Raw genomic sequence first — 21,320 nt, forward strand, 5'->3', positions numbered from 1 at the left:
AAACAACAGCAATTGATAGATATCATGTCTATTATAACAATTGTGTATCATACGAAAAGAAAGAATAAAATCAACAAATCAATCACTCTAAAAATGATAGATGGATTAAAGATAAATAGATAGATAGAATGTTTTGAATGAACAAAACAAACCTATAAAAATGTATTACATTTTTTTTTATTTAAAAAAAGGAATCTTTTGTTATTAGTCGTCGTCGTTAATCATCGTGATGATCATCGTCGTGTTGATTAGTATTACTACTATTATCACTGTTATTACCACCACCTACACCAAGTAATCTTTTGGCAAGTGATACCATGAATCTGTCACTTGGTTTGGTAGAAGTGGTTGATGTTGGTAAACTGGAAATTAGATTGGTAATGCTTTGGTTCGATGAAGTGATAGTTGAAGAAGAAGAAGAAGAAGAGGAGGAGGAATTAGAGTTTGATGATAAAGAGTTGGATGTTTGATTTTGAGATGGTAATGAAAATGATGGTGGTGAAGGTAACAATGAATTTATACTAAATCCATTACTAATTATATTATTAATAATAATATTATTAATATTATTATTACTACTATTATTATTATTTAGTATAGTGTTGGTTGATTGATTATTATTATTATTATTATTTACATTATCATTTAATAAAGAATTGGTAAGAGATGTAAAAGTATTGGTTGATGGACCACCTCCATCACCTGTACTAACACCTTGAATAAACGCTTTTACAATATCAGGTGCACTTATACCATTTCCTGGGATGGTATTACCACCACCATTACCATTAATATTACCATTGTTGTTGGGTACAACAACATTACCATTATTATTATTTTGATTATTAATATTTTGATTTTGATTTTGATTATTTAAATTATTATTATTATCACTGTTGTTGTTATTTCTTTTCTTTTTGTTTTTTCTATTTTTAATAAGATTACCAATTACATTGGAAGTTGTAGAAGAGATTGTTGGTTTGGTTGCTGGTATGACGATAGGAGGTTGTTGTCTTTGTTGAATAAGTGCCAATTTCTTAGCAGTACGATTACTCCACCAAGACTTGAAAGCTTTCCAAATAAAATGAGAAACAATTGGCCATACAACCAAAATAATAGTAACAACTAATAATTTTCTCCAAACAGTTGGATTCTTTCCAAAAATAAATAAATAAATCTTTTTAAATAATGTCATTGGTTTGTTTTGTGATTGCAATTGTTGTAATTGTAATATTTTTTGTTGTTGTTGTTGATATTCTTCATTTTCATCTACTACTAGATGTTCAGATGATAATAATGATTGTTGTTGTGGTGATTGTTGTCTATTTCCATAGATTTCCATTATACGATGTTTAATAGTATCCATTTCCAACTCCCAATATTGTTCACGTTGAGATAATAGTATTTCATATTGTTTTTGTTTCTCCAATAGTCTATGTACCTCTGCCAAACAATTAGTTAACAATCTTTCATTATTTGCCATATCATCGTCAAATATAATTGATGGATGAGTAGAGGAGGAGGAAGAAGCAGAGTTTAGAGATGAAAGAGGAAGAGGATTATTTCTTTCATTGTCAACACTCTTTTCAAGATTTGATATTCTTTGAATCAAAGTTTGTGAAAGGTTTTTAAATTGATAGATCTCTCTTTTCAATACACCCATACAAACTTCTAAATCTTTTCTATTCGTCACAGACAATACTGAAAAGTCAGAGTTTGAATCATAAAATGCTCCATCTCCTTCCTCCTCTTCTTCATTCTCTGTATTATTATTATTATAGTTGTTAAAGTCTTCTGTTACTACTTTTGTATATGGTATAATTGACTTTTTAACAATCCCTCCTTTTCTTTTCATTCTTTTACTATTATTATTATCATCTGAAGATGAAGATGAAGAACCAGAAGATGAAGTATAATCTGATTGTTGGTGTATTATATTATTACTATTATTATTATTACTATAGTGATTAATGTTACTATGTTGTTGTTGTTGTTGGTGACGTTGATTACTATTATTAAAGTATCTTGGTGATAATGGTGAAGGTGGTGTATAGATATTACTATTCATTTATCAGTTTATATAATCTAACAAAGTTAGTTAGTTACATATATTAATTAACCCTTCCTTTTGATAATGTAATTAGTTGATTGTTTGTTTGTTTATTTATTTGTACAAGAGCCTTTTAAAAAAAAATAGAGAATACACTTTTTTAATGATGAAGGGTGGGGGTTGGGTAGAGTGGTGGTTATGGGCGATGAATTCATTCTTCGATTGGCCCATAAAAACTATAAAAAAATTAAATTAAATTCAAGTTTCACTACTTTTACAGATTTCTCACAAGAGCCAAAGAATCCAAGATGTAGAGTAAGAAGGAGAGAGAACAATATCATATATTTATTTAATTATTTATAATGTCAAATAACAAGCCATGAGAATGTCTTTTTTTGGATGATTCGAAAATGTAATTCATACTTCATTATTATAATAATGATGAATTAAAAATATTAAATATTCTAAATCACATTTTAATGAATGAATCTAAAAAACTATAAATAAAGGATGTCCAACATATATTTTATAATACCCATATACTATTAAAGATAAATCAAAAATGTTATACAGTATGTTTAAAATATTAAAATATTAAAAATAGAAAATAATATTAATTTATTAATTAAATTAATTAATAAATTTTTTTTGTAGAATCATTTTTAATGTTAAATCCTGGTGATTCATTACAAAGATCAACAGGATCATCAATGCGTTCGATGTCCGGTGGAGTATCAGGAGATGCACTAAACCAAGTGGCCGGTAGAAGAGGTGGAAAGAAAGGTGGAAAAGGTGGAGGTGGAGGTGGTGGAGGTGGTGGAAATGTTGATATCGACATTGATATTGACATTGATATTAATAACTAAATCAGAGTCCATCCACTCCTTTTATATATTTAATATTTAATATTTAATATTCCTTATTATTATTTTTTTTTTCTATCCAACCTTTTAATTTAATATTTACTTTTTTTTTTCGTTTCCAAATTTCTTTTGTTTATTTAATTCTTTTATAATAAACTTTATATTCTGGATAAACTTGACCAGATTCATAAACAATATATTCTCTTAATTGAAGTGTAGCCTTTGAACCGTGATTTGCCTTTGATTCACCTACGACACTATTGTAGATATTGACACCATCAGGTCTCTTTGGTTCTGTACGACGACCATGCCAGAATTCACCTGGATTGTTACCACGAAACACGTTTTCGACCAATGTTTCACCGAGGATGACACGACACACCAACAGACACACTTCATCCTTTTGAGTACATTTACAATTGTTTGCTTTGAATCCACTGCTTGTACAGGCACCTGCGTGACAGTACTGATTCGATTTGGAAGAATTCTCGGCAAAATAAAGACCAGCTCCAAACATACCCTCCAAAGAACAAAATCTTGGATCGAATCCAAATTTCGTAATACCAGTAATCGAACTAACATTTAAACCATGGAAAAGGAAACATTCATTTGCATCTTTATCAACATCTGGTCCATTTGATAAATTACTTATTATCTTGTCTACTTTTGTACATTTACCATTATTATCTTGAATAATCTTTTCTTTTCGACTAAAGAAATGAAAATAAAAGAAAATATAAATAAATAAATATAAATCTTATTTCTATTTTTCTTTTACATACTGATTATAACGTAACCAAAGTGAAGCATTTTGAATTCTAACAACTCTAGTAACCTTTAAATCTTTAAATATAATTGGTGAAAGAGTCATTGTATTCTTGTGATTAGAGGCAATGGTTTTTGAAAATAGATCACTCATCCAATCAAATTCAGCGGTATGTGGGTACACATCAACCTCTTTATAATCCATTGATACATCTACCCATGTACTTGGACATTTCAAAGCTTGGGATATTGCCAATGATTGTGACATTGGTGCTGTATTTGCATTTGTACTTCCATTTGTTGTAATTGAGTTGGCAGTTGAAGGCGAAGTTGAAGTAGTTGAAGTAGTAGATGTAGGAGTTGTTGTAGTTGTTGTAGTTGTTGAAGAAGTAGGTTTTCCAGGTTTTGCTTTGCTTGCTTTCTACAATAGAAAATAAAAAAAAAAAGGAATAAGTAAAAATATATATATATATATTTCTTTCTTTCTTTTCATTTCTTACAATTGGATCTTCTCTTTTTAACATTCTACGTTTGTTTTCATCATCGTATCTACGTTGAAGCATATTTTGCATGTCACAAAAACGATCACTGTCAACTTTAACTTTTGGTTTGTTTTTGACGTAGGCCTTTTCCAGTTTCTTGGCAAATGCAGAGTCATATTTAACCCACATATCTTGATGGCCACCACCTGCACTATCACCAGCCCAATACCAAGTTGCATGGTAATCTTCATCATCACTATCACTATCATTTTCACTTGAATCACTGTCGTCACTACTAACAGCTTTTTTCTTTTTCTTTTTTGCTTGTTTTGTTGTTGAGGTTGTTGTAGAAGTGGTTGTCAAAGAAGTACTAATTCCTCCTCCAATTGCTGGAACCAAACCATTTTGACTACCATCACCAACATCTACATCATCGTCACTATCATTTGCAGATCTCTTTGTACCTTTTTTAACAGCAGCTTTTTTCTTTAATACTCTTTGTGGTAACGCTAATTGAACTGGGATATTTGGATCACTTGAAACCAACAACAATAAATAGAATAGAAAAGATTAATAATCTCTATTTTCTTTTTCCTTTTTTCTTCTAATTTCTTACACTTCTTTTCTATCAATGGTTCTTTGTTTTGATGGATCATCATATCTACATTGAGCCATTTGAGTAAAATCAACGTATCTTTCTTTATCAATCTTCATTCGATCAAGTTTATTGTTTCCTTGAAAGTTTTGATAGGCATCCTCAATTTCCTCTGCTACCTCTTCGTCATATTCAACCAATGTATCTTGTGTTCCTTTAGTTGAATCTCCTGCCCAATACCATTTAATTATCTTTGCCGCAGAAGAATTAGTAGTAGTAGATGAAGTTGAAGTAACTGGAGTAGCTACAACTGTCGGTGCAGCAGCAGCAGTAGTAGCAGCAGCATTAGTTGTTGAGGTTGTTGCAGTAACTCCAATTGGTTTCTTTTTTGGTGGCATCCTATTCTATTACTAGTACTAGTACTTTATTTCTTTTTGTAAAAGAGAGATAACAATATTGATGAACAACAAGAAGGAATCAAAAAATTTGATGAACTATGCTTAAAGTGCATTTTACTTCGAAATTCAAAGATTTTTATTTTTGAAGCAGTTCAGATGTGAGCTAGCAGAAATACTATTTCTTTTGTTTTTTTTTTGCTTGGTCAGAGCTTTGGTTGTTATTTGTATTATTATTATTTCCTAATTGTTTTTGTTTAGCAAATCTATGATCATTACCATGAATAACTTCTTTAATATTAAATTTAAATAGTGATTTGAAACCTCTGACCACCGATGTACACATGGCCGATTTAATAACCTCGATGATAATAGTGACATCTGGATTACTCAAATCAACCTTGTTTGTCAATAATTTGGCAACTGATTCAATCACCTCCTCTTTACCACATTTATGACTATTTCTAGTTCTATATTCTATGCTAAACTATAATAGTTTATGAAAGTAAGGGGGGATAGGGGTTAGGGTTAGGGGTTTTAAATTTAAGTGATATTGTTTTGGACCATACAGTAGACTTTGTATCATTATTTCCAAAATGATCTTTAATTAAATTTGAAATGACGGGTGCGAAATCAACCATAACGGTTTGAGTTGATCGTTGGAATGGAATGAGTCTAAAGGTGAATCGAATGTTGAATATATTTTTGGTTGGGTGTTTGGGAATTTCAGAGTCTGGTTTGGCATTGGCCAACATGTCTTTGACCGATTGTGGAAGATTCTTGAATCTCTCTTGTTGTGCTGTCTCGTCTTCATAGGTGTGCACGTGTTTGAAACGATTGTATAGATCGACGATAATAGCTGACCCAAAGTCAACAGGATTGACGTCTTCCTGTACTATACTGATCACATATAATCCTCCACACGCCGAATTGATCAATTCAAATCGCTTTCTTGTTTGTACTAATTCTCCAGTCTCTGTTTTTTTAATTTCAACTTCTTCACCATCATCATCCTCTTCATCATCCTCTTCATTTTCTTTTCCATCTTTTCCATCCTTTCCATCTTTTTTATCATTATCATTATTCTTTGGTAATTTCTCTTTAACTACTAACGGTATAGTATCTTTAAATTCAGGTAAGAATTTTAATGCATACTATAAATAAATAATCAAACAAACAAACAAAAAGAATAAGTAAACAAGTCAACTTGTATGCATGTATGTATATGTGTATGTGTATATTTACAAAATGTAATAAATCCATAGTTTCAGAGATTGATTGAGAATCTCTTGCCTTTTCACAAGCTACCAAGAATCCCTTAACTTGTTCAGATGTTGCAAAGAGACGTGTATGCTTTTTATATCCTCTAAATTTGCCTCGATACAATGTTTGTTTTGAGGCAGCTGATGCAGCAGTTGCAGTCTCAGCTGCATTGTCATTCGACGTCAAAATTGATGTTGTATCTGTAGTAGTTGCAGTAGTTTCAGCAGTTACAATATCTTGATCATCAACTGATCTCTTTTGTCCTTTTTTATCTTCTTCCATCTTGAAGTAGCTACTTGTAGTTGTATGTTTTTAGAAAGATGAATGATTGATAAGTTTCGTTTTCATCGTCAAACTCTAAGTCAAAGATTAGAAGAAAAAATGAAAGTTTCAAAATTAAAGTTTATTACTATCTCACGTGTACAGATAAAGATAAGATAGATAAACATACATATATATACCATTAAAGATGACAATGAAAACAAGATCAAAATCTAAAAAAGAACAACAACTACAACTACAACAAGAACAAGAACAACAAGATGATACAATGAATGAAGATAATCAGCTGACAACTACGGTAGTTGAAGAAGATAAAGAAGATGAAAAGTTAAAGAAAAAAAGAAAAGTTAATACTACAACTACAACTACAACAACATCTACGTCAACAAAAATAACAAAATATGATCAACTAAGTATAGGTTTACAATCAGAGATTAAAGAAGCATTTGATTTATTTAAAAGTGATAATGGTAAAAATAGAAAAGTAGAAGAAAGAAAAGAAAAGAAAGAAATGATTGATTGATTGATTCTAATATTTCTTTTGTTTAGGGAAAATTGATACAAATCAAATAAAGTATGCATTTAGAGCATTAGGAGTTGAACCAGATTCATCTATCAATTCAATGACAAAAGATACAACATCAATGACATTTGGAACATTTAAAGAAATGACAACCAAACTATTACCAAAACGAGAATCACAGTCTACGCTGGAACAAGCATTTAAACTATTTGATAAAGACGACAATGGAAAGATTAGTTTTGAAGATTTAAAATTGGTTGCTGTCAATCTTGGTGAGGAATGTTCAGATGACGATCTACGTGAAATGATTGAATTTGCAGATTTGGATGGTGATGGTGAAATTAATAAATCTGAATTTATTACTGTATTGACAAGTAAGAAAATTATTTAAACATATAATGTAAATAAGAAATAGGTCAAATAATTATTATTATTTAATTTAATCTTTTTTGGTTAATTTAATTTTTTTGGAGTTAATTCTTGATTTACATGTAAATGTAATATTGATCGATGATAGTTTAGAATGACACTTGAGAGGATTAGAGACACCAAGACCATTAAAAGTTGAACCGTTTCAAAGATATATTTAGGTGCAAATACTCTCCACACCATTAAATGTCGACGAAGACCGTAAACCGTGAAACAAATCACTACTGAATTATAAAGGAAAAATAATAAATAAAACATATATCCAATTATTATATCATTATTTGTTTTCCATCTTTTTTTTTGTGAAAATGAAGATGAAGAAGATGAAGAATATTTGATATTATTTTCCTTTTCTTGCATTTCAATACCATCACGATCTAATATTAATTCATTTTCACTATCACTATTATTACTATTACTATTATCTAATTTGTTATTATCTGTTTTGTCAAAGTTGAATTTAATAAATATAATAAAGATTGGAAGTAGTAATGAGAATAGGATGGGGGAACTAAATGTGTTGAGTAATACGAGGAGAGCACCACGCCAATAAACATGTTCTTCAAATCCAATATAAGCAGTTTCAAATTGAATCTTGTTGAAAGAATAGTCATGACCAGTAGAGAAGAAATGATTCAATGCAAGGAATGAATATAAACCAATTGAAACAATCCAATGAACCAATGAAAAGATTACATTATTATTATTACTACTACTGTTATTATTGTTTGAGCTAATTGAATTATTAAGGATATGAATAATAAAATAAATTTGAATGATTGACCAAAGTAAAGTTGATAGAGTTGATGGACCGAGCAGCAAGAGAGCTACCATGAAAAAGTAAACGATAAATTCGACCAATTTAAAGAGTAGTTTTTTGAGTTGTTGACGAAATACCTTTTCATCATCCTTGACCGACGAGTGAGGAGGAGTATAGGATAGAGGACGTAGACTACGAATGACACCAACAATCGAGATGATATAGACCAAACATGGAAACAGCGATTTGACAATAGCATCTTGAGTATTTTGAAAACACCAATACACCATTGTACAAATCATACATAGTCCAGTTAGAATACGTGTATATAATCCTGCTCCCAATTCCAATATACCATCTTTTTTAATATTTATATTAAATGAAAAATATGAAGAGGATGATGATCTATTTTTCTTTTTACTATTGGGTTCTTGTAATAATTTTGAAATTAAGATTTTAAATAAATAATACAAGATTGGGACACACCAAACCCATTGAGTTGAATGATTAACAAATTGATGCCAATCGATAGATGTTGTAGGATCACGTTTAAATTTGATAATGTCACCCAATTGATGTGAGAGGAAACTTGGTGAAGTAAGATGAAGAGTGACGATTAGACCAAGACTGTTGAATAGATCGTGACGAGAGAATTCATTCTTTTTAACGGCCAATAATAGGATGATGGCAAGATAACAAAAAGTCATTAAAAAGTAATTGACCACCTTTTGTTGTGACTCTATAAAACTGTTGCTTGCCAAACTAGCACCATGTAATATCATTGACAACATACCAATCGATCCACACACTATCGCTGCCAATATTGATATGGTTGATGCGAGTGAAAAGAATGAGTAGGAATAGGTCATGTGGAGATGAGATTGTACCAATTTAGTCAATACTCCAAAATTACAAAATAATGCTACTACGCCAAGCATGATTGGTAGCAGACTTTCATTGGTTGATGAAAACATTAAATAGGTTACTGGTGATGAAATCACCCCAACCACAGACATGAGTATGATTGTTTTAATGGGGAGTAGGATGAGTGGAGTAGTTGGTGACATGATACTAGTATAGATAATGGCCATAATAACCAATCCTGTACTAATCAATACAGCTTCACCCCAAACCATTGATTCAGTGTCGAATGTAGCCCACATTTCACGACAATATTCGACAATTTGTGATTGTAATCTACGATATCCACTATATACTTTGTAAAATTGATCATCCTTTGGTTGATTCGTTTCGAATAGTTTAGCATAACCTTTTTCAGTTTCTTCCAGCAGTCTTGAAAATAAAGACAATTTATCTTTTGTAAAATCTTTTGATATTTTTGAATAACTATCAACATATCTATGAATTTGCCAACTATTTAAACGTTGAGCATCTATTAATTTCTTCCATCCACCATTGTCGTTTATACTATGATGAATAAATGGTTCTGGAATAATAGTACCCAAATTTGCATATGGTATTGGTACTCCAAGCAATAACGACAATGTTGATACCAAATCAATTTGACTAATTGTTCTAATATCCTTTCTATCATTATATTCAAATTGATTCCATTTTTCAATTTGATCAGTCGATGATGATGACGATGCAGCAGTTTGATTTAAAGTTATTTTTTTTGAATACATAAATAATCCTGCTTCAGTTTCATCTTTACTTGATCCTCCATGATTACCTTCTGTTGTCATACCATGATCTCCCATTAATATAAATAATGTTTCATTATCTATATTATTTATAATCTATAAAAGAAAAATAAATATAAATCATTTGTTATCTTTTCTTTTTTTTTTCTATTTTTCTTATTTCTCTCTTACAGATAATAAAAATTGATCCATTTGAGATAATTTTTTAATCATTTCAGGATGATAGGGACCATGAAGATGACCGACATGATCAACACCCAATAAATGACCAATGACAACTTGCCAATTATCCGATTTCATTTGAGTGATGGTTGGTAGTAGATTTTCAATGACTCCATTGTCTACTGTATGAAGATCTTTTACGTTGAATGATGGATATGGGTATTGAGCATAGAAATGATTTGGAAATAGTGATACCCAAGTATCATCACCAATAAATATAACCTTTTTTCTAATATCTTTTTCTTCTCTTGTAATGTTTGCGTCACTGTTCTTTTTGTTATTGTTGTTATCGGCTATATTATTATTATTATTATTATTATTATTATCGTTGAATGCCAATTGATTGATTAAATTATCTTCAACGATTGCATCACCACCAAAATTACTACCAACATCGATAAAAGTCGGTAGAGAACCTGTTGTAATACCTTTGATACGTTGCATAGTGACGGTGGGAGAGTCGGCAATGAACCGATACAATAGTGTGTTGTTGGGTTGTTGTTCGAGTATCGAGGTGAGTGACGGTAACCGATTGTGAAAGTAGGTGCTATAGTCTGGTGAATCAGGTGACTGTCTTGCTAAAAAGTCGAATCGAAGTGCATCAATCACTACAATCACCGCCTTTTTAAATGTTGGTTTCGTCCAACACCCGAAATCATCCGATGTCGACGACGACTCTGTTGGTGATGATAGAAGAGGTAGATGTGATTCTACAGTCGGTACAACACGACACTGACTCTTTATTGGTAATTCAAATCTCATCAATAAGAAACCACTAAAGAATAAGTATCCTCCAATACCTATCATCAACATTAAATACACCAAATAATAAGTTAAATTAAATTGTGATGTTGAACATATTGATTGTTGTTGTTGTTGTTGTTGATTATCATCATCCTGTTCATCTTTACTATTATTATTATTATTATTCTCTTTCATATCATATTACACACAAATATATAAATATAAATACACATCAAGTCTAAATGAACGACTGCTGTCAGATGAGTGAGTCATCTGGAGATCTTCACAAAAACAAAAATTAAAAAAAAAAAAAATATAATTATAATGATAAATATTTTATTATAAGGATGATGATCATTCAAATCGAATATTAATATACTAAAGATTTAAATATTTAAAGATAAAATTTATTTATTACTAAAATATAAAATATAAAAATAAATTTACTTTGAGTCATTAATTCATTAAAAAAAAATTTCATTCTTCAATCGTTCACAAAAACAGAAACAAGCTCAAATATCTACTTTGCGCGATGAAGAAGTATCTTTGTCGTTTGAAAGAAAGGAAGGGAAGCACAAAACCAAAAGTACATTCAACTTTAAACATAAACTTTCGTAGTAATACAAATACTAAATAGATAGATAGATAGATAGATAATAAGAAGATTAGAAGAAGAAAAGAAAGAGAGATGGGTAAAGAAGTTGAACATCATGGAGGTTGTCATTGCGGTAAAGTTAGATATACGGTGATGGCACCAACAAAGAATATATATGTAGTCGATTGTAATTGTTCAATCTGTATTAAAAAGGGTATACTACATCTCATTGTACCGAAATCAAAGTTTAAGGTGACTGGTCAAGAAAATCTATCAACCTATACTTTTAATACTGGTATTGCGAAACATTACTTTTGTAAATTTTGTGGTATTGGTCCTTATTATGTAAGTATAGTAAAACAAATAAAGAGAAAAAGAAAAAGAAGAAAAAGAAAAAAAGAAAAGAAAATAACAACAAACAAATTATCTTTTTTCTATTCTTTTTCTAGATACCAAGATCAAATCCAGATGGAATAGATGTAAATGTAAAGACTTTTGATAATTATCATCCAGATTTATTTATACCCGAACCTTATGATGGAGCCAATTGGGAAAAAGCATCTGAATCCACTTCTCTTTCACATTTATCAAAAGATGACTCCTCCTCACCAACTACTACCAACACTACCACCACTAATTAAATAAGAATAAATAATAATTGTATGTACAAAAAAAAAACAAATAATAATAATATTCTATCTTTTTCTATTTATTTTTTAATTTTTAATTTTCTCTAAATTTAAAATTAATAATGATTCCAGGGTCAGGAGATTGTAAAAAACTATAATGATCTTGATAGGAATGATTCATTTTGTTTTGTGATGTTTGAATATCAAAACGATGGATGAGTTTGGCAAGGATGACGACCAACTCTACTTTGGATAGTCTCTTACCTGGACACATTCTCGGTCCGTATGAATAGGGAAACAGCTTAAAGTGTTGACAATTGTCAATGTTTACACCTTTCCAACGATCGGGATTGAATTCCTCTGGCTTTACGAAATACTTGGGATTATTGTAATAGCTTTCAAAAGATAGGCAAATGGATGCACCTTCGTAAATCTCTACATTGCCACAAGCAGGTGAAGAAATGATATTGTCTTGGTTACACTCTAGCATGATGAATGGGACAAGTGATTTGAACCGGAATGTTTCTAGAATCACTTGTTGCAAGTATACAAATTGTGATGCAATCTTGTTTGTAATGACTGGTTCATCACATCCATCGACTGCTAGACTATTCATAACTAGGTCTACTTCATTTCTAACCTTTTTCAATATATCTTGATTCATTGCCAAAAGGTGTAGAGTATAGGATAGAGTACATGTGATCGTGTCGTGACCTGCCAAAACATAGACTGCCAGATTAGCAATAATCTCATCCTCATTGATCGAGTTGGCGTCCAATTGTTCGACCAATGATTTTAAAAATGGTGATGCCGGTTCTGGTTGGTCAGCCTGTTGTGCCGTGCGATAGTCACGGATCATTTGGATAAACTTGTCTAGTTGGCGGTCCGTCCAACTCGGTCTAACCTTCCAATAGGGAAACGGAGACATGATACGCTTGGTGATGACTGGCAGTGCCACACGAATACGTTTGGCAAATTTACTAACTTTTCCAATCGGTACCTTTTCACTACTAATTCCAAATTCATGTCCCAATCCAACCAAATGAATTACATCCAATGCTATTCCACTCATTTCTTGTGAAACATTTATTTCACTTCCAAAATTATTATTATTATTATTATTATCGTTGTCCAAGTGCTGTTCCAATTTCCTAATGAACCTATCAACAATATGATTGATTGGTTGAAATAGATTTGACATTTGAGTCATTGTAAATGCACCAGCAGTTTTACGATGAGTTTTCCAATTATCAGCTTCCGACGCAAATACATTGTGTGCAGTTGATAGAGCACCGGTGGTTGATTTTGGTCTAATATAACTACCGGGACGCATACTACAAACTTGCATGATCATATCTGGGTTGGTCACAACCACCATCTCTTGAAACCCCAATTGTATCTTGTAAATGTCCTTGTCACGATTCTCTTTGGAATGCCAAATGAAAAATTGATTCATCTTTAAAATCCAAAGACAATTGACAAATTCCAACAAACTTTTCCATCTTGATATCTGACTATTTGGAATATGTTCATGTTTTCTCTTTTTAGATATAAATACACAACACAACAACGCGATAAAGATACCAAGTATAAAGTATTCAAATTTTAAAAATTTATTAAAATTTGGTACTGCTTTATTATTTGATATCTTTATAAAATAATTTAAATTTAAATACATATTTAAAAAAAAAATAGATAAAAAGATAAATGGATGATGGTAAAAAATAGTTTGATCAATAAGTGAACAAACCAAACCATTTCTTCATCAATCTTTTTTATTTGATTGATTCAATCAAACAATAAATGTTTTTTTTTTATAAACTACTTTTCCTTTTTTAACCAATAAGATGATGATGATGAACTATTGATTAATCTAGAGATATTTAAACCCTTAACCCCCTAACCCCTAACCCTACCCACCATGTCAATACATCATCAATCGTCCGATAATTTTTGATCCAATTTAATTTTAACACTCACCCCACACCCACTCTATAATTGAGTCAATATTGGTGATATCATTTTTGGTAGCTCATGTTTGTTCAAAATTTGATTTATTAATTATTTAAATATTGTATAGAGATTGTTGTTGTTTTTGTTCTTTATCAAATACAACTTTTAAACCTTTGCTAAAATTGAATCTACAAGTGAACGAGCTTTTAATTAAAATCAATCTTCCCAACATCATCAAGATACAAAACAGTGCGATTGGGATGGCCATTTGAAAGGTTTCGACATTATTTAAAATCAACTCGACGATTGTAAATAATTTCCAAGCAGCATACCCAGGAATACAAATAGAAAGTACCATAAAACATATAAACAATTCTCTATTTTCTTCTCTAATTGATATAACCCCTCCAATACTCCATATTAATGAAATTAAAAATGATAATAAATTTCTAAATAAGAAAATAGAAAATAGAAATAGAATATTAGTAAAGTAAAACATACATTATATAATTATTATATCTTTTTTTGTTTTTTTTTCTTACAAATAATAATCAAAAGAATAAATAAAATAAAAAAATGATAAAGCTAAATAAAAAAGACCGGTAAGGAATAAATCCAATTTGATGGAAGATAGAAAGACTTGATATGATTTGTACCATCTTCTCAATTCGATACTAGTGCCAACCTTTCTAAAAATTCTCCAACCAAAATGAGAGTTTGTAAACCATGCCAAAATATAATTCAGAGGTATGAATGAAATGATGGCACCAACTCTTATATAATGGAATAAATCTCGATCTTGTTGAATTGCAAAAAAGTGATAGATTTCTACTGCCGATACTATTGATTGAACAATAATAAAATTAATTAATAAATATTTGTTTTCATTTAATACCTATTAAAATAAATAATAGTTAGAATAAACTGATATTATACTTTTTGTTTCTTTTTCTTTTTCTTTTTCTTTTTTCTTACAGATTGAATAGAGAAATAAATTAAGATTAAAAATATATAAATATAAAGTAGAAAATAATTTGACCAAGTTGTGTAGGATAGACCAAATAAAACCAAGGTACCAATAAATTCCAATAAAACTAATAGGATGAATACCCTTCCAACAGTGGATACATCATAAAAGTTTGATTTCTTTCTATGTGTTGATACTTCATGAATAAGGATATCAAGATCCATATTGGTGATGGAATAAATTAATTAATTTTTTGTTTGTTTTAGAAAGAATAGAAAAAGAATATTTTAAATATATTTCTTTCTAAATATTTTAAATATTTATGAATGATTTTATATTGTTTTATATGTTGTTGATTTTAAATAAATAAATAAATAAATAAATCCCTTACCTATAAGTTATCGAGTGTTTGGGTGTCGGTTGGAAATGTCAAAGGATGATTTTATATAAAAGTAATTAGGATGGTGAATTGTTTTTAAAAAAAACAAACAATTTGGTGATCTAAACCATGATGTTCTTTTTTGTTGTTTTTCTTTCAACACCAGTTATAATTATTATTATTATTATTATTCATTGTTGAAATAAAGTTTATCAGATTGAATTAAAGATATTTTTTTCCATTATATCACTCTTTCATTGTTTTTTTTTTTTTTAACCAAAAAAGGGTATATCTCCCATCCAATTCACTAATCAATTACATAATTTAATTAAATATAATTGGGTATCACATTATCTCTTGAATCAATGGGGTGGTTGATAATGTCATTGAATGAATGAATACTGTTATCGAAATTAAAGATATATGTTGATTTTTGTACTATTTTGAACAATGCTTGTCAACATCCAAAAAAAAAAAAGAATGATTAATAAGTTATTTTATAAAGACAATCAGACATTTAAATCATGGACTAAACTGTCATACCTTGTTTAGCCAAATTATTATTATTCAAAAAATCGATCGCAGAGAAGACCGTTTACAAGATGCAAAGAATCTAGACACATTCTATAGTAAAAAGAGATAACAGTACTTGATCAAGAAGAAGAAGAAAACATACACGTATGCTACCACGAATGAACAACCGATGTACGCTAAAGAAAATGAATCTTTAAAACCCTCATTCTCTATCTATCTATCTTGAAAGTTGATGTTATATTGTAATATTAAAAAAACTGTCAAAGGTAAGGGGGGAGCTGTTCTAATTAATTTTTTTTTAATTTTTTTAGGGGGGGGGTCCTCCTCTCTCAACTGACACACCACTCTTTAATCATAATAATAGTTAGTTAGTTGTTTCCATTTAATTGTTCTTTCTTTGTATATATATATATTTATATGTATTTCTATTATAGATGATCAGATAAATAATAATAATAATCAAGAACAAAATCATGCAACAATCACATCTTTATAAAATAGTACCAGTCAGACTCTTCCCTGTAGACAAGAAAAAGATTAATTTTATCGCAGTGTTGTCACTCAATGAGGATTTACATTATCTAGTGACTACGGGAGGGAATGTAAGAAAGAACAATGAAAAGAAAAGTTGGAAGTCTTGCTTTAGTGGTACTGTGCTCGATGTCACCAAGACTATGTTTTGTGGTTGGTTTGATTTGACGTCAAGCATGAATGAGGCACTCTTTCCAGCAAGCAAATCTACAGTCATTCTAGTCGAGGCAAGACACTACTTTAGTGCAAACAACGAATCGATCGATCAACACATATTCATCTACCATACATTAAACTCTGGCGTTAAATCGGTCGGTCCAAAACTACCAAACGGTTTAGACTTGAATCAATATTTGGATAGTAAATTGGAAAAGGATAAAGTCTATAAAAAGATAAAGAATTTAGAAAATGAAATATTAAATTTAAAACAACAACTTTTAATATATCAACCTTCTGATACTCAAATGACATCACCAAAGAAAACAACAACAACTCCTGTTATTATATCATTATGTGATGATTTAAAGAGAAAGAGAGATGATAATGATAATGATAATAATAATAATGATAGATTAAAAAATAATAATAATCAACCTACAACATTTAATACAACTACTTCTACAACAACAACTTCAACAACTTCTTCTTCTACAACTTTTATAAAACCATTTTCTCAAGATTATAATATTACAAAAAGATTTAAAAGTTTGATTGGTATGATAAATATTAGACAAAAGATATTTGGGTTTGTTAAAGAATTGACAAACAAGTTAGATGGACGTAGATCAATTTGTGGAAGAGATATCATTAAATTACCAAATATTGAAATGATATCAAAATATGCAATGCCATGGGACTTTATCAAACACTATATACCAACTAAAAAACAAGTACCATTACAACAAAGAGGTGAAGTCATTTATAAATATTGTCTTCATCCAAACGCATCATTGTATACACTCTCTCAACTATTTAAATGGTCACCCGATTATGACCCCAGACAACAATACAAGGGTCATTATGATCATTTGGCATATGAAGTTGCTTGTTATGGAAAGACAGAGGTATTGACATACCTATTCAGAGAATTTCCAAATATTCAAGAAACCATTGGAATGTGTGCCTATGCAAACAAACAAGCGGCACTTGATATTGTATGTAAAGGTGGAAACTTGGCAACCGTTAAAGTATTATTATCAAATCTCAATTGTAGAGATATCACATCTGATGCAATGGATCGAGCTGCTCGAAAAGGCCATTTGGATGTTGTCAAGTATCTCGATAAATTCTTTAAAGAAAATGCAGAGGATGATTTTGAAATTGACGAAGAATGTAGTACTGATGCCATGAACGGAGCTGCAAAAAATGGACATATCAATGTTGTAAAGTACTTAAATGAAAATCGTACAGAGGGATGTACATCTAAGGCGATGGATCTAGCAGCATTGAATGGACATCTCAATGTTGTAGAGTATCTAGGTAATCATCGTACAGAGGGATGTACTACTGATGCTATGGATCTAGCAGCATTGAATGGACATCTCAATGTGATACAGTGGTTACACGAAAATTCAGATGTTGGAGGCACAGAAAAAGCATTACAAAATGCAATTAAAAATGGTCATAAAAATATTATTGATGTATGTATATAATATATATATACTATTCCCATTATTATTAAATATTAATTACTTTGTTTTTTGATTCTATGTTTATAGTTTTTTAAAAAAAATAATATAATTAGAAAATAAAAAAAAAAGATGTGCGCAATCTTCCGACTCAGTTTGCTTTCTTTCTTTTATTTTTCTATTTGTAAAGAATGGATGATATATTAAAAAAGAGAAAGAGAGATCAAGATGATAACAACAACAACAATGATAATAATGATGATAGAGTAAAGAGTGATGATCATCATCATGCTTCTACGGCCACTACTTTAACATTTAAAAGTTTAATTGGGTCAACATATATTAGACATTGTATATTCAATCATGTATACGTAAATCGTAGAGATATCATCAACTCGTCTCACCTTGGTATGATATCTAAATATGCAATGCCATGGAACTTTATCAAACATTACTTGCCATCAAGAGCCAATGTAACATTGGAAGCAAGAATGAGAGTTATTCGTGAGTTTTGTTGTCATCGAAATGCAACAACTGATACACTCTCTCAAATATTGGATTGGTCAATAGATTACGATCCTCGTGCATCTGAAAATGGAGACTTGGAGACCGTTAAACTATTATTAACATTAAATGATGAAATATCTGGGTATACAATGGATAGGGCCAAATTGGATGGTCACATTGAAATTTACCAACTATTAAAGATAAAATACGAGTAGCAACAGCAAGATTGGAGGATTATTCTAAAGAAAGAAGGTTTAGAGATGTCCTGTTAGACGAAGAGTGGGATATCTATGAAAAAGAAGAGGTTATTAGAAACTATCAACAGTGGGAAGAGGACATAGTCTATTATCAACAACATTTTGATGAAATAAATAGACAACATCAACTTGAACCATCGAAATGGTGATGAGCAAATAAACTAATATTTTAAACATTAAAAAAAATTGGTTTTCGCAAGCTTTGATGCTTGAACTTGTTAAGCACAATGCAAGCAGTATTCATTCAATATTGATCGGTTCACAGTTTACACTATTCATACATGTATTATGGATCTAACAGTCAATATCAAATGTAAAGTATGTGGGTCGGAGGAATCAAAGTCAATCGAAGAATTTAGATTACATGGTATCAATCATTGTATACCATCGGTTGCTAGGTACTTTGGTGTAACTGAATTTGATAATCTACATCAACTATTACTGTTAGATAAACATAATCAAAAACAACAACAAAAACAACGACAACATAAAGATAGAGGTATTCATCAGTTGCAAAAAGAAAAAGTATTACAACATGATGATGATGATGATGGAATGGATCGATTGGATGAAGAGATGAGATATTTTCTACAACAACAACAACAAGAACAACAATTAGAGTTTGAAGAAGAAAAAGTTGAAGAGGAGGAGAATCAAAAAGTAAAAAAGAGAAAGAGATATTATCAACACTGTAATAATAATGATGAAGTTAAAATATCTTCAATTAATCATACTCATCCAACAACAATATTAAATACAATAATGTTTGAATCAAAACCTAAAAGTTTAGTTGGACGTAACAAATACATTAGAATAACGATATTCAAACATGTAAAAGAGTTAAACAAGGCTGAAAACATTAGATCTATTTGTCAGATATCCGATTTACATGCTTTGATCAAAAAAAAAAGAAGGTCTGGAAAGATATTGACATGGGAAGATATCAAAGAGTATCTACCACCTCGACACCTTGTACCATTCCAAACAAGACTCGTAATCATTAATGAATATTGTAAAATGAAAAGTTCAACTGTGGAAACACTCCAACTCCTCTTGGAATGGTCACCAGACTATGATCCTCGAGAGCAAGGCTGCTATTATAGAGTAGATGTAGGCCGCGAACTAGTCAACCAAGGGAAAACCAAATTATTGAAATTCCTATTTGACAGATATCCTGGTCTAGAGGAAGTACTACATGAACGTGAATATGATGAAATGGGTAGTCAATTTGATCAAGAGCTAATAGAGTATTATATACAACAACAACGCGATGAAGAAATGGATCATCAGCTGTCATATTATCCACAACAACAACAAATTCAGTTGGAAGAAGAGATTAGAATTTTTAAACAACAATTTGAAGAAAGACAAAGAGAAGAAGAAGAAGAAGAAAAGGGTGATAAAAATCAACAAAAAGAAGAGAACCAAAAAAATATATTAAAAAAGAAAAAGATAGATCATCAACACTGTAATAATAATAATAATGATGACGATAAAATATCTTCTATTACTATTAATCATCCAACTACTCAAACAACCCCAACAACTTTAACTACAATTGAATCAAAACTTAAAAGTTTGGTTGGAAATAACATGGTCACTAGAGTTTTAATATTCAAACACGTAAAAGAGTTAAACAGTAAAGAAAAGCTTAGATCTAAATCTCTTATCGCTGATTTACTAGAATTGTTACTCCAACAACGTTTTAGATTGATACCAAAGGATTCATTGACATGGGATGTTATCAAAGAGTATCTACCACCTCCACGCCATATACCATTTCAAACAAGACTCGATATCGTTGATAAATGTTGTACACTTGAAAATGCAACAGTTGAAACACTCCAACATCTCTTGGAATGGTCACCAGACTATGACCCTCGAAAACAAAAAGACTTTAAGCATCAACATTTACTTTACGATCTGGCCTGCCTTGGGAATACCAAATTATTGAAATTCATTGTTGACAGATATCCTGGTCTAGAGAAAACTCTTGGTGTGAGTGCATGTGCCAACAAACAGTCGGCTATCGATTTTGCATCTGAACAAGGAGACTTGGAGATGGTTGAACTATTATTAACATTAAAAGATGAACCCACTCATGCAATCGAATTGGCTCAAAGTAATGGTCATATTGAAATTGTCCAACTATTAGAACTATATCAAACAATCGATCGATATTGCTCATCCGATTAATATAAAATAAATTAACTATACTTGGGTGTATCCCTTTATTTATTTATTTTTTCAAGGCAGAGAGAGTTGACATATATATGCATGTTTCAACACCAAGAAAGACAAGA

General features: G+C 30.4%; 12 protein-coding genes across 12 annotated transcripts; 6 read left to right on the top strand and 6 right to left on the bottom strand.

The window, feature by feature from the left end:
• Positions 1–217: 217 nt before the first annotated feature.
• On the bottom strand, positions 218–2,068 carry DFA_04138 (uncharacterized protein; the record flags this gene model as incomplete). Its single annotated transcript, XM_004366490.1, has 1 exon — positions 218–2,068. The coding sequence occupies one exon, from the start codon at positions 2,066–2,068 to the stop codon at positions 218–220; it is 1,851 nt and encodes a 616-aa protein (XP_004366547.1).
• Positions 2,069–2,612: 544 nt separating this feature from the next.
• On the top strand, positions 2,613–2,916 carry DFA_04139 (uncharacterized protein; the record flags this gene model as incomplete). Its single annotated transcript, XM_004366491.1, has 2 exons — positions 2,613–2,622; positions 2,705–2,916. The coding sequence occupies 2 exons, from the start codon at positions 2,613–2,615 to the stop codon at positions 2,914–2,916; spliced, it is 222 nt and encodes a 73-aa protein (XP_004366548.1).
• A 130-nt stretch (positions 2,917–3,046) lies between these two features.
• On the bottom strand, positions 3,047–5,153 carry pARTf (poly(ADP-ribose) polymerase; the record flags this gene model as incomplete). The annotated part of the gene is made up of 4 exons (XM_004366492.1): positions 3,047–3,623; positions 3,696–4,099; positions 4,179–4,695; positions 4,777–5,153. 4 exons carry the CDS (start codon positions 5,151–5,153, stop codon positions 3,047–3,049), a joined length of 1,875 nt encoding a protein of 624 aa, XP_004366549.1.
• Positions 5,154–5,328: 175 nt separating this feature from the next.
• DFA_04141 (uncharacterized protein) lies at positions 5,329–6,695 on the bottom strand (the record flags this gene model as incomplete). Its single annotated transcript, XM_004366493.1, has 3 exons — positions 5,329–5,637; positions 5,720–6,304; positions 6,396–6,695. 3 exons carry the CDS (start codon positions 6,693–6,695, stop codon positions 5,329–5,331), a joined length of 1,194 nt encoding a protein of 397 aa, XP_004366550.1.
• Positions 6,696–6,882: 187 nt separating this feature from the next.
• Positions 6,883–7,609, top strand: cenB (centrin; the record flags this gene model as incomplete). The annotated part of the gene is made up of 2 exons (XM_004366494.1): positions 6,883–7,165; positions 7,245–7,609. The coding sequence occupies 2 exons, from the start codon at positions 6,883–6,885 to the stop codon at positions 7,607–7,609; spliced, it is 648 nt and encodes a 215-aa protein (XP_004366551.1).
• A 62-nt stretch (positions 7,610–7,671) lies between these two features.
• On the bottom strand, positions 7,672–11,232 carry pigO (phosphatidylinositol glycan; the record flags this gene model as incomplete). The annotated part of the gene is made up of 2 exons (XM_004366495.1): positions 7,672–10,167; positions 10,243–11,232. The coding sequence occupies 2 exons, from the start codon at positions 11,230–11,232 to the stop codon at positions 7,672–7,674; spliced, it is 3,486 nt and encodes a 1,161-aa protein (XP_004366552.1).
• A 493-nt stretch (positions 11,233–11,725) lies between these two features.
• DFA_04144 (glutathione-dependent formaldehyde-activating) lies at positions 11,726–12,273 on the top strand (the record flags this gene model as incomplete). Its single annotated transcript, XM_004366496.1, has 2 exons — positions 11,726–11,977; positions 12,082–12,273. 2 exons carry the CDS (start codon positions 11,726–11,728, stop codon positions 12,271–12,273), a joined length of 444 nt encoding a protein of 147 aa, XP_004366553.1.
• Positions 12,274–12,355: 82 nt separating this feature from the next.
• DFA_04145 (cytochrome P450) lies at positions 12,356–13,939 on the bottom strand (the record flags this gene model as incomplete). The annotated part of the gene is made up of 1 exon (XM_004366497.1): positions 12,356–13,939. The coding sequence occupies one exon, from the start codon at positions 13,937–13,939 to the stop codon at positions 12,356–12,358; it is 1,584 nt and encodes a 527-aa protein (XP_004366554.1).
• Positions 13,940–14,326: 387 nt separating this feature from the next.
• On the bottom strand, positions 14,327–15,405 carry DFA_04146 (uncharacterized protein; the record flags this gene model as incomplete). The annotated part of the gene is made up of 3 exons (XM_004366498.1): positions 14,327–14,663; positions 14,757–15,109; positions 15,151–15,405. 3 exons carry the CDS (start codon positions 15,403–15,405, stop codon positions 14,327–14,329), a joined length of 945 nt encoding a protein of 314 aa, XP_004366555.1.
• A 1,162-nt stretch (positions 15,406–16,567) lies between these two features.
• DFA_04147 (uncharacterized protein) lies at positions 16,568–18,351 on the top strand (the record flags this gene model as incomplete). The annotated part of the gene is made up of 2 exons (XM_004366499.1): positions 16,568–18,269; positions 18,344–18,351. The coding sequence occupies 2 exons, from the start codon at positions 16,568–16,570 to the stop codon at positions 18,349–18,351; spliced, it is 1,710 nt and encodes a 569-aa protein (XP_004366556.1).
• A 93-nt stretch (positions 18,352–18,444) lies between these two features.
• DFA_04148 (uncharacterized protein) lies at positions 18,445–19,166 on the top strand (the record flags this gene model as incomplete). The annotated part of the gene is made up of 2 exons (XM_004366500.1): positions 18,445–18,902; positions 19,010–19,166. 2 exons carry the CDS (start codon positions 18,445–18,447, stop codon positions 19,164–19,166), a joined length of 615 nt encoding a protein of 204 aa, XP_004366557.1.
• Positions 19,167–19,305: 139 nt separating this feature from the next.
• On the top strand, positions 19,306–21,213 carry DFA_04149 (uncharacterized protein; the record flags this gene model as incomplete). The annotated part of the gene is made up of 1 exon (XM_004366501.1): positions 19,306–21,213. One exon carries the CDS (start codon positions 19,306–19,308, stop codon positions 21,211–21,213), a length of 1,908 nt encoding a protein of 635 aa, XP_004366558.1.
• Positions 21,214–21,320: the final 107 nt, after the last annotated feature.

Source organism: Cavenderia fasciculata (assembly GCF_000203815.1).
Source record: "Cavenderia fasciculata unplaced genomic scaffold Scf_Dfasci-G-b-285a01.f1-5, whole genome shotgun sequence".
Taxonomy (NCBI): domain Eukaryota; phylum Evosea; class Eumycetozoa; order Acytosteliales; family Cavenderiaceae; genus Cavenderia; species Cavenderia fasciculata.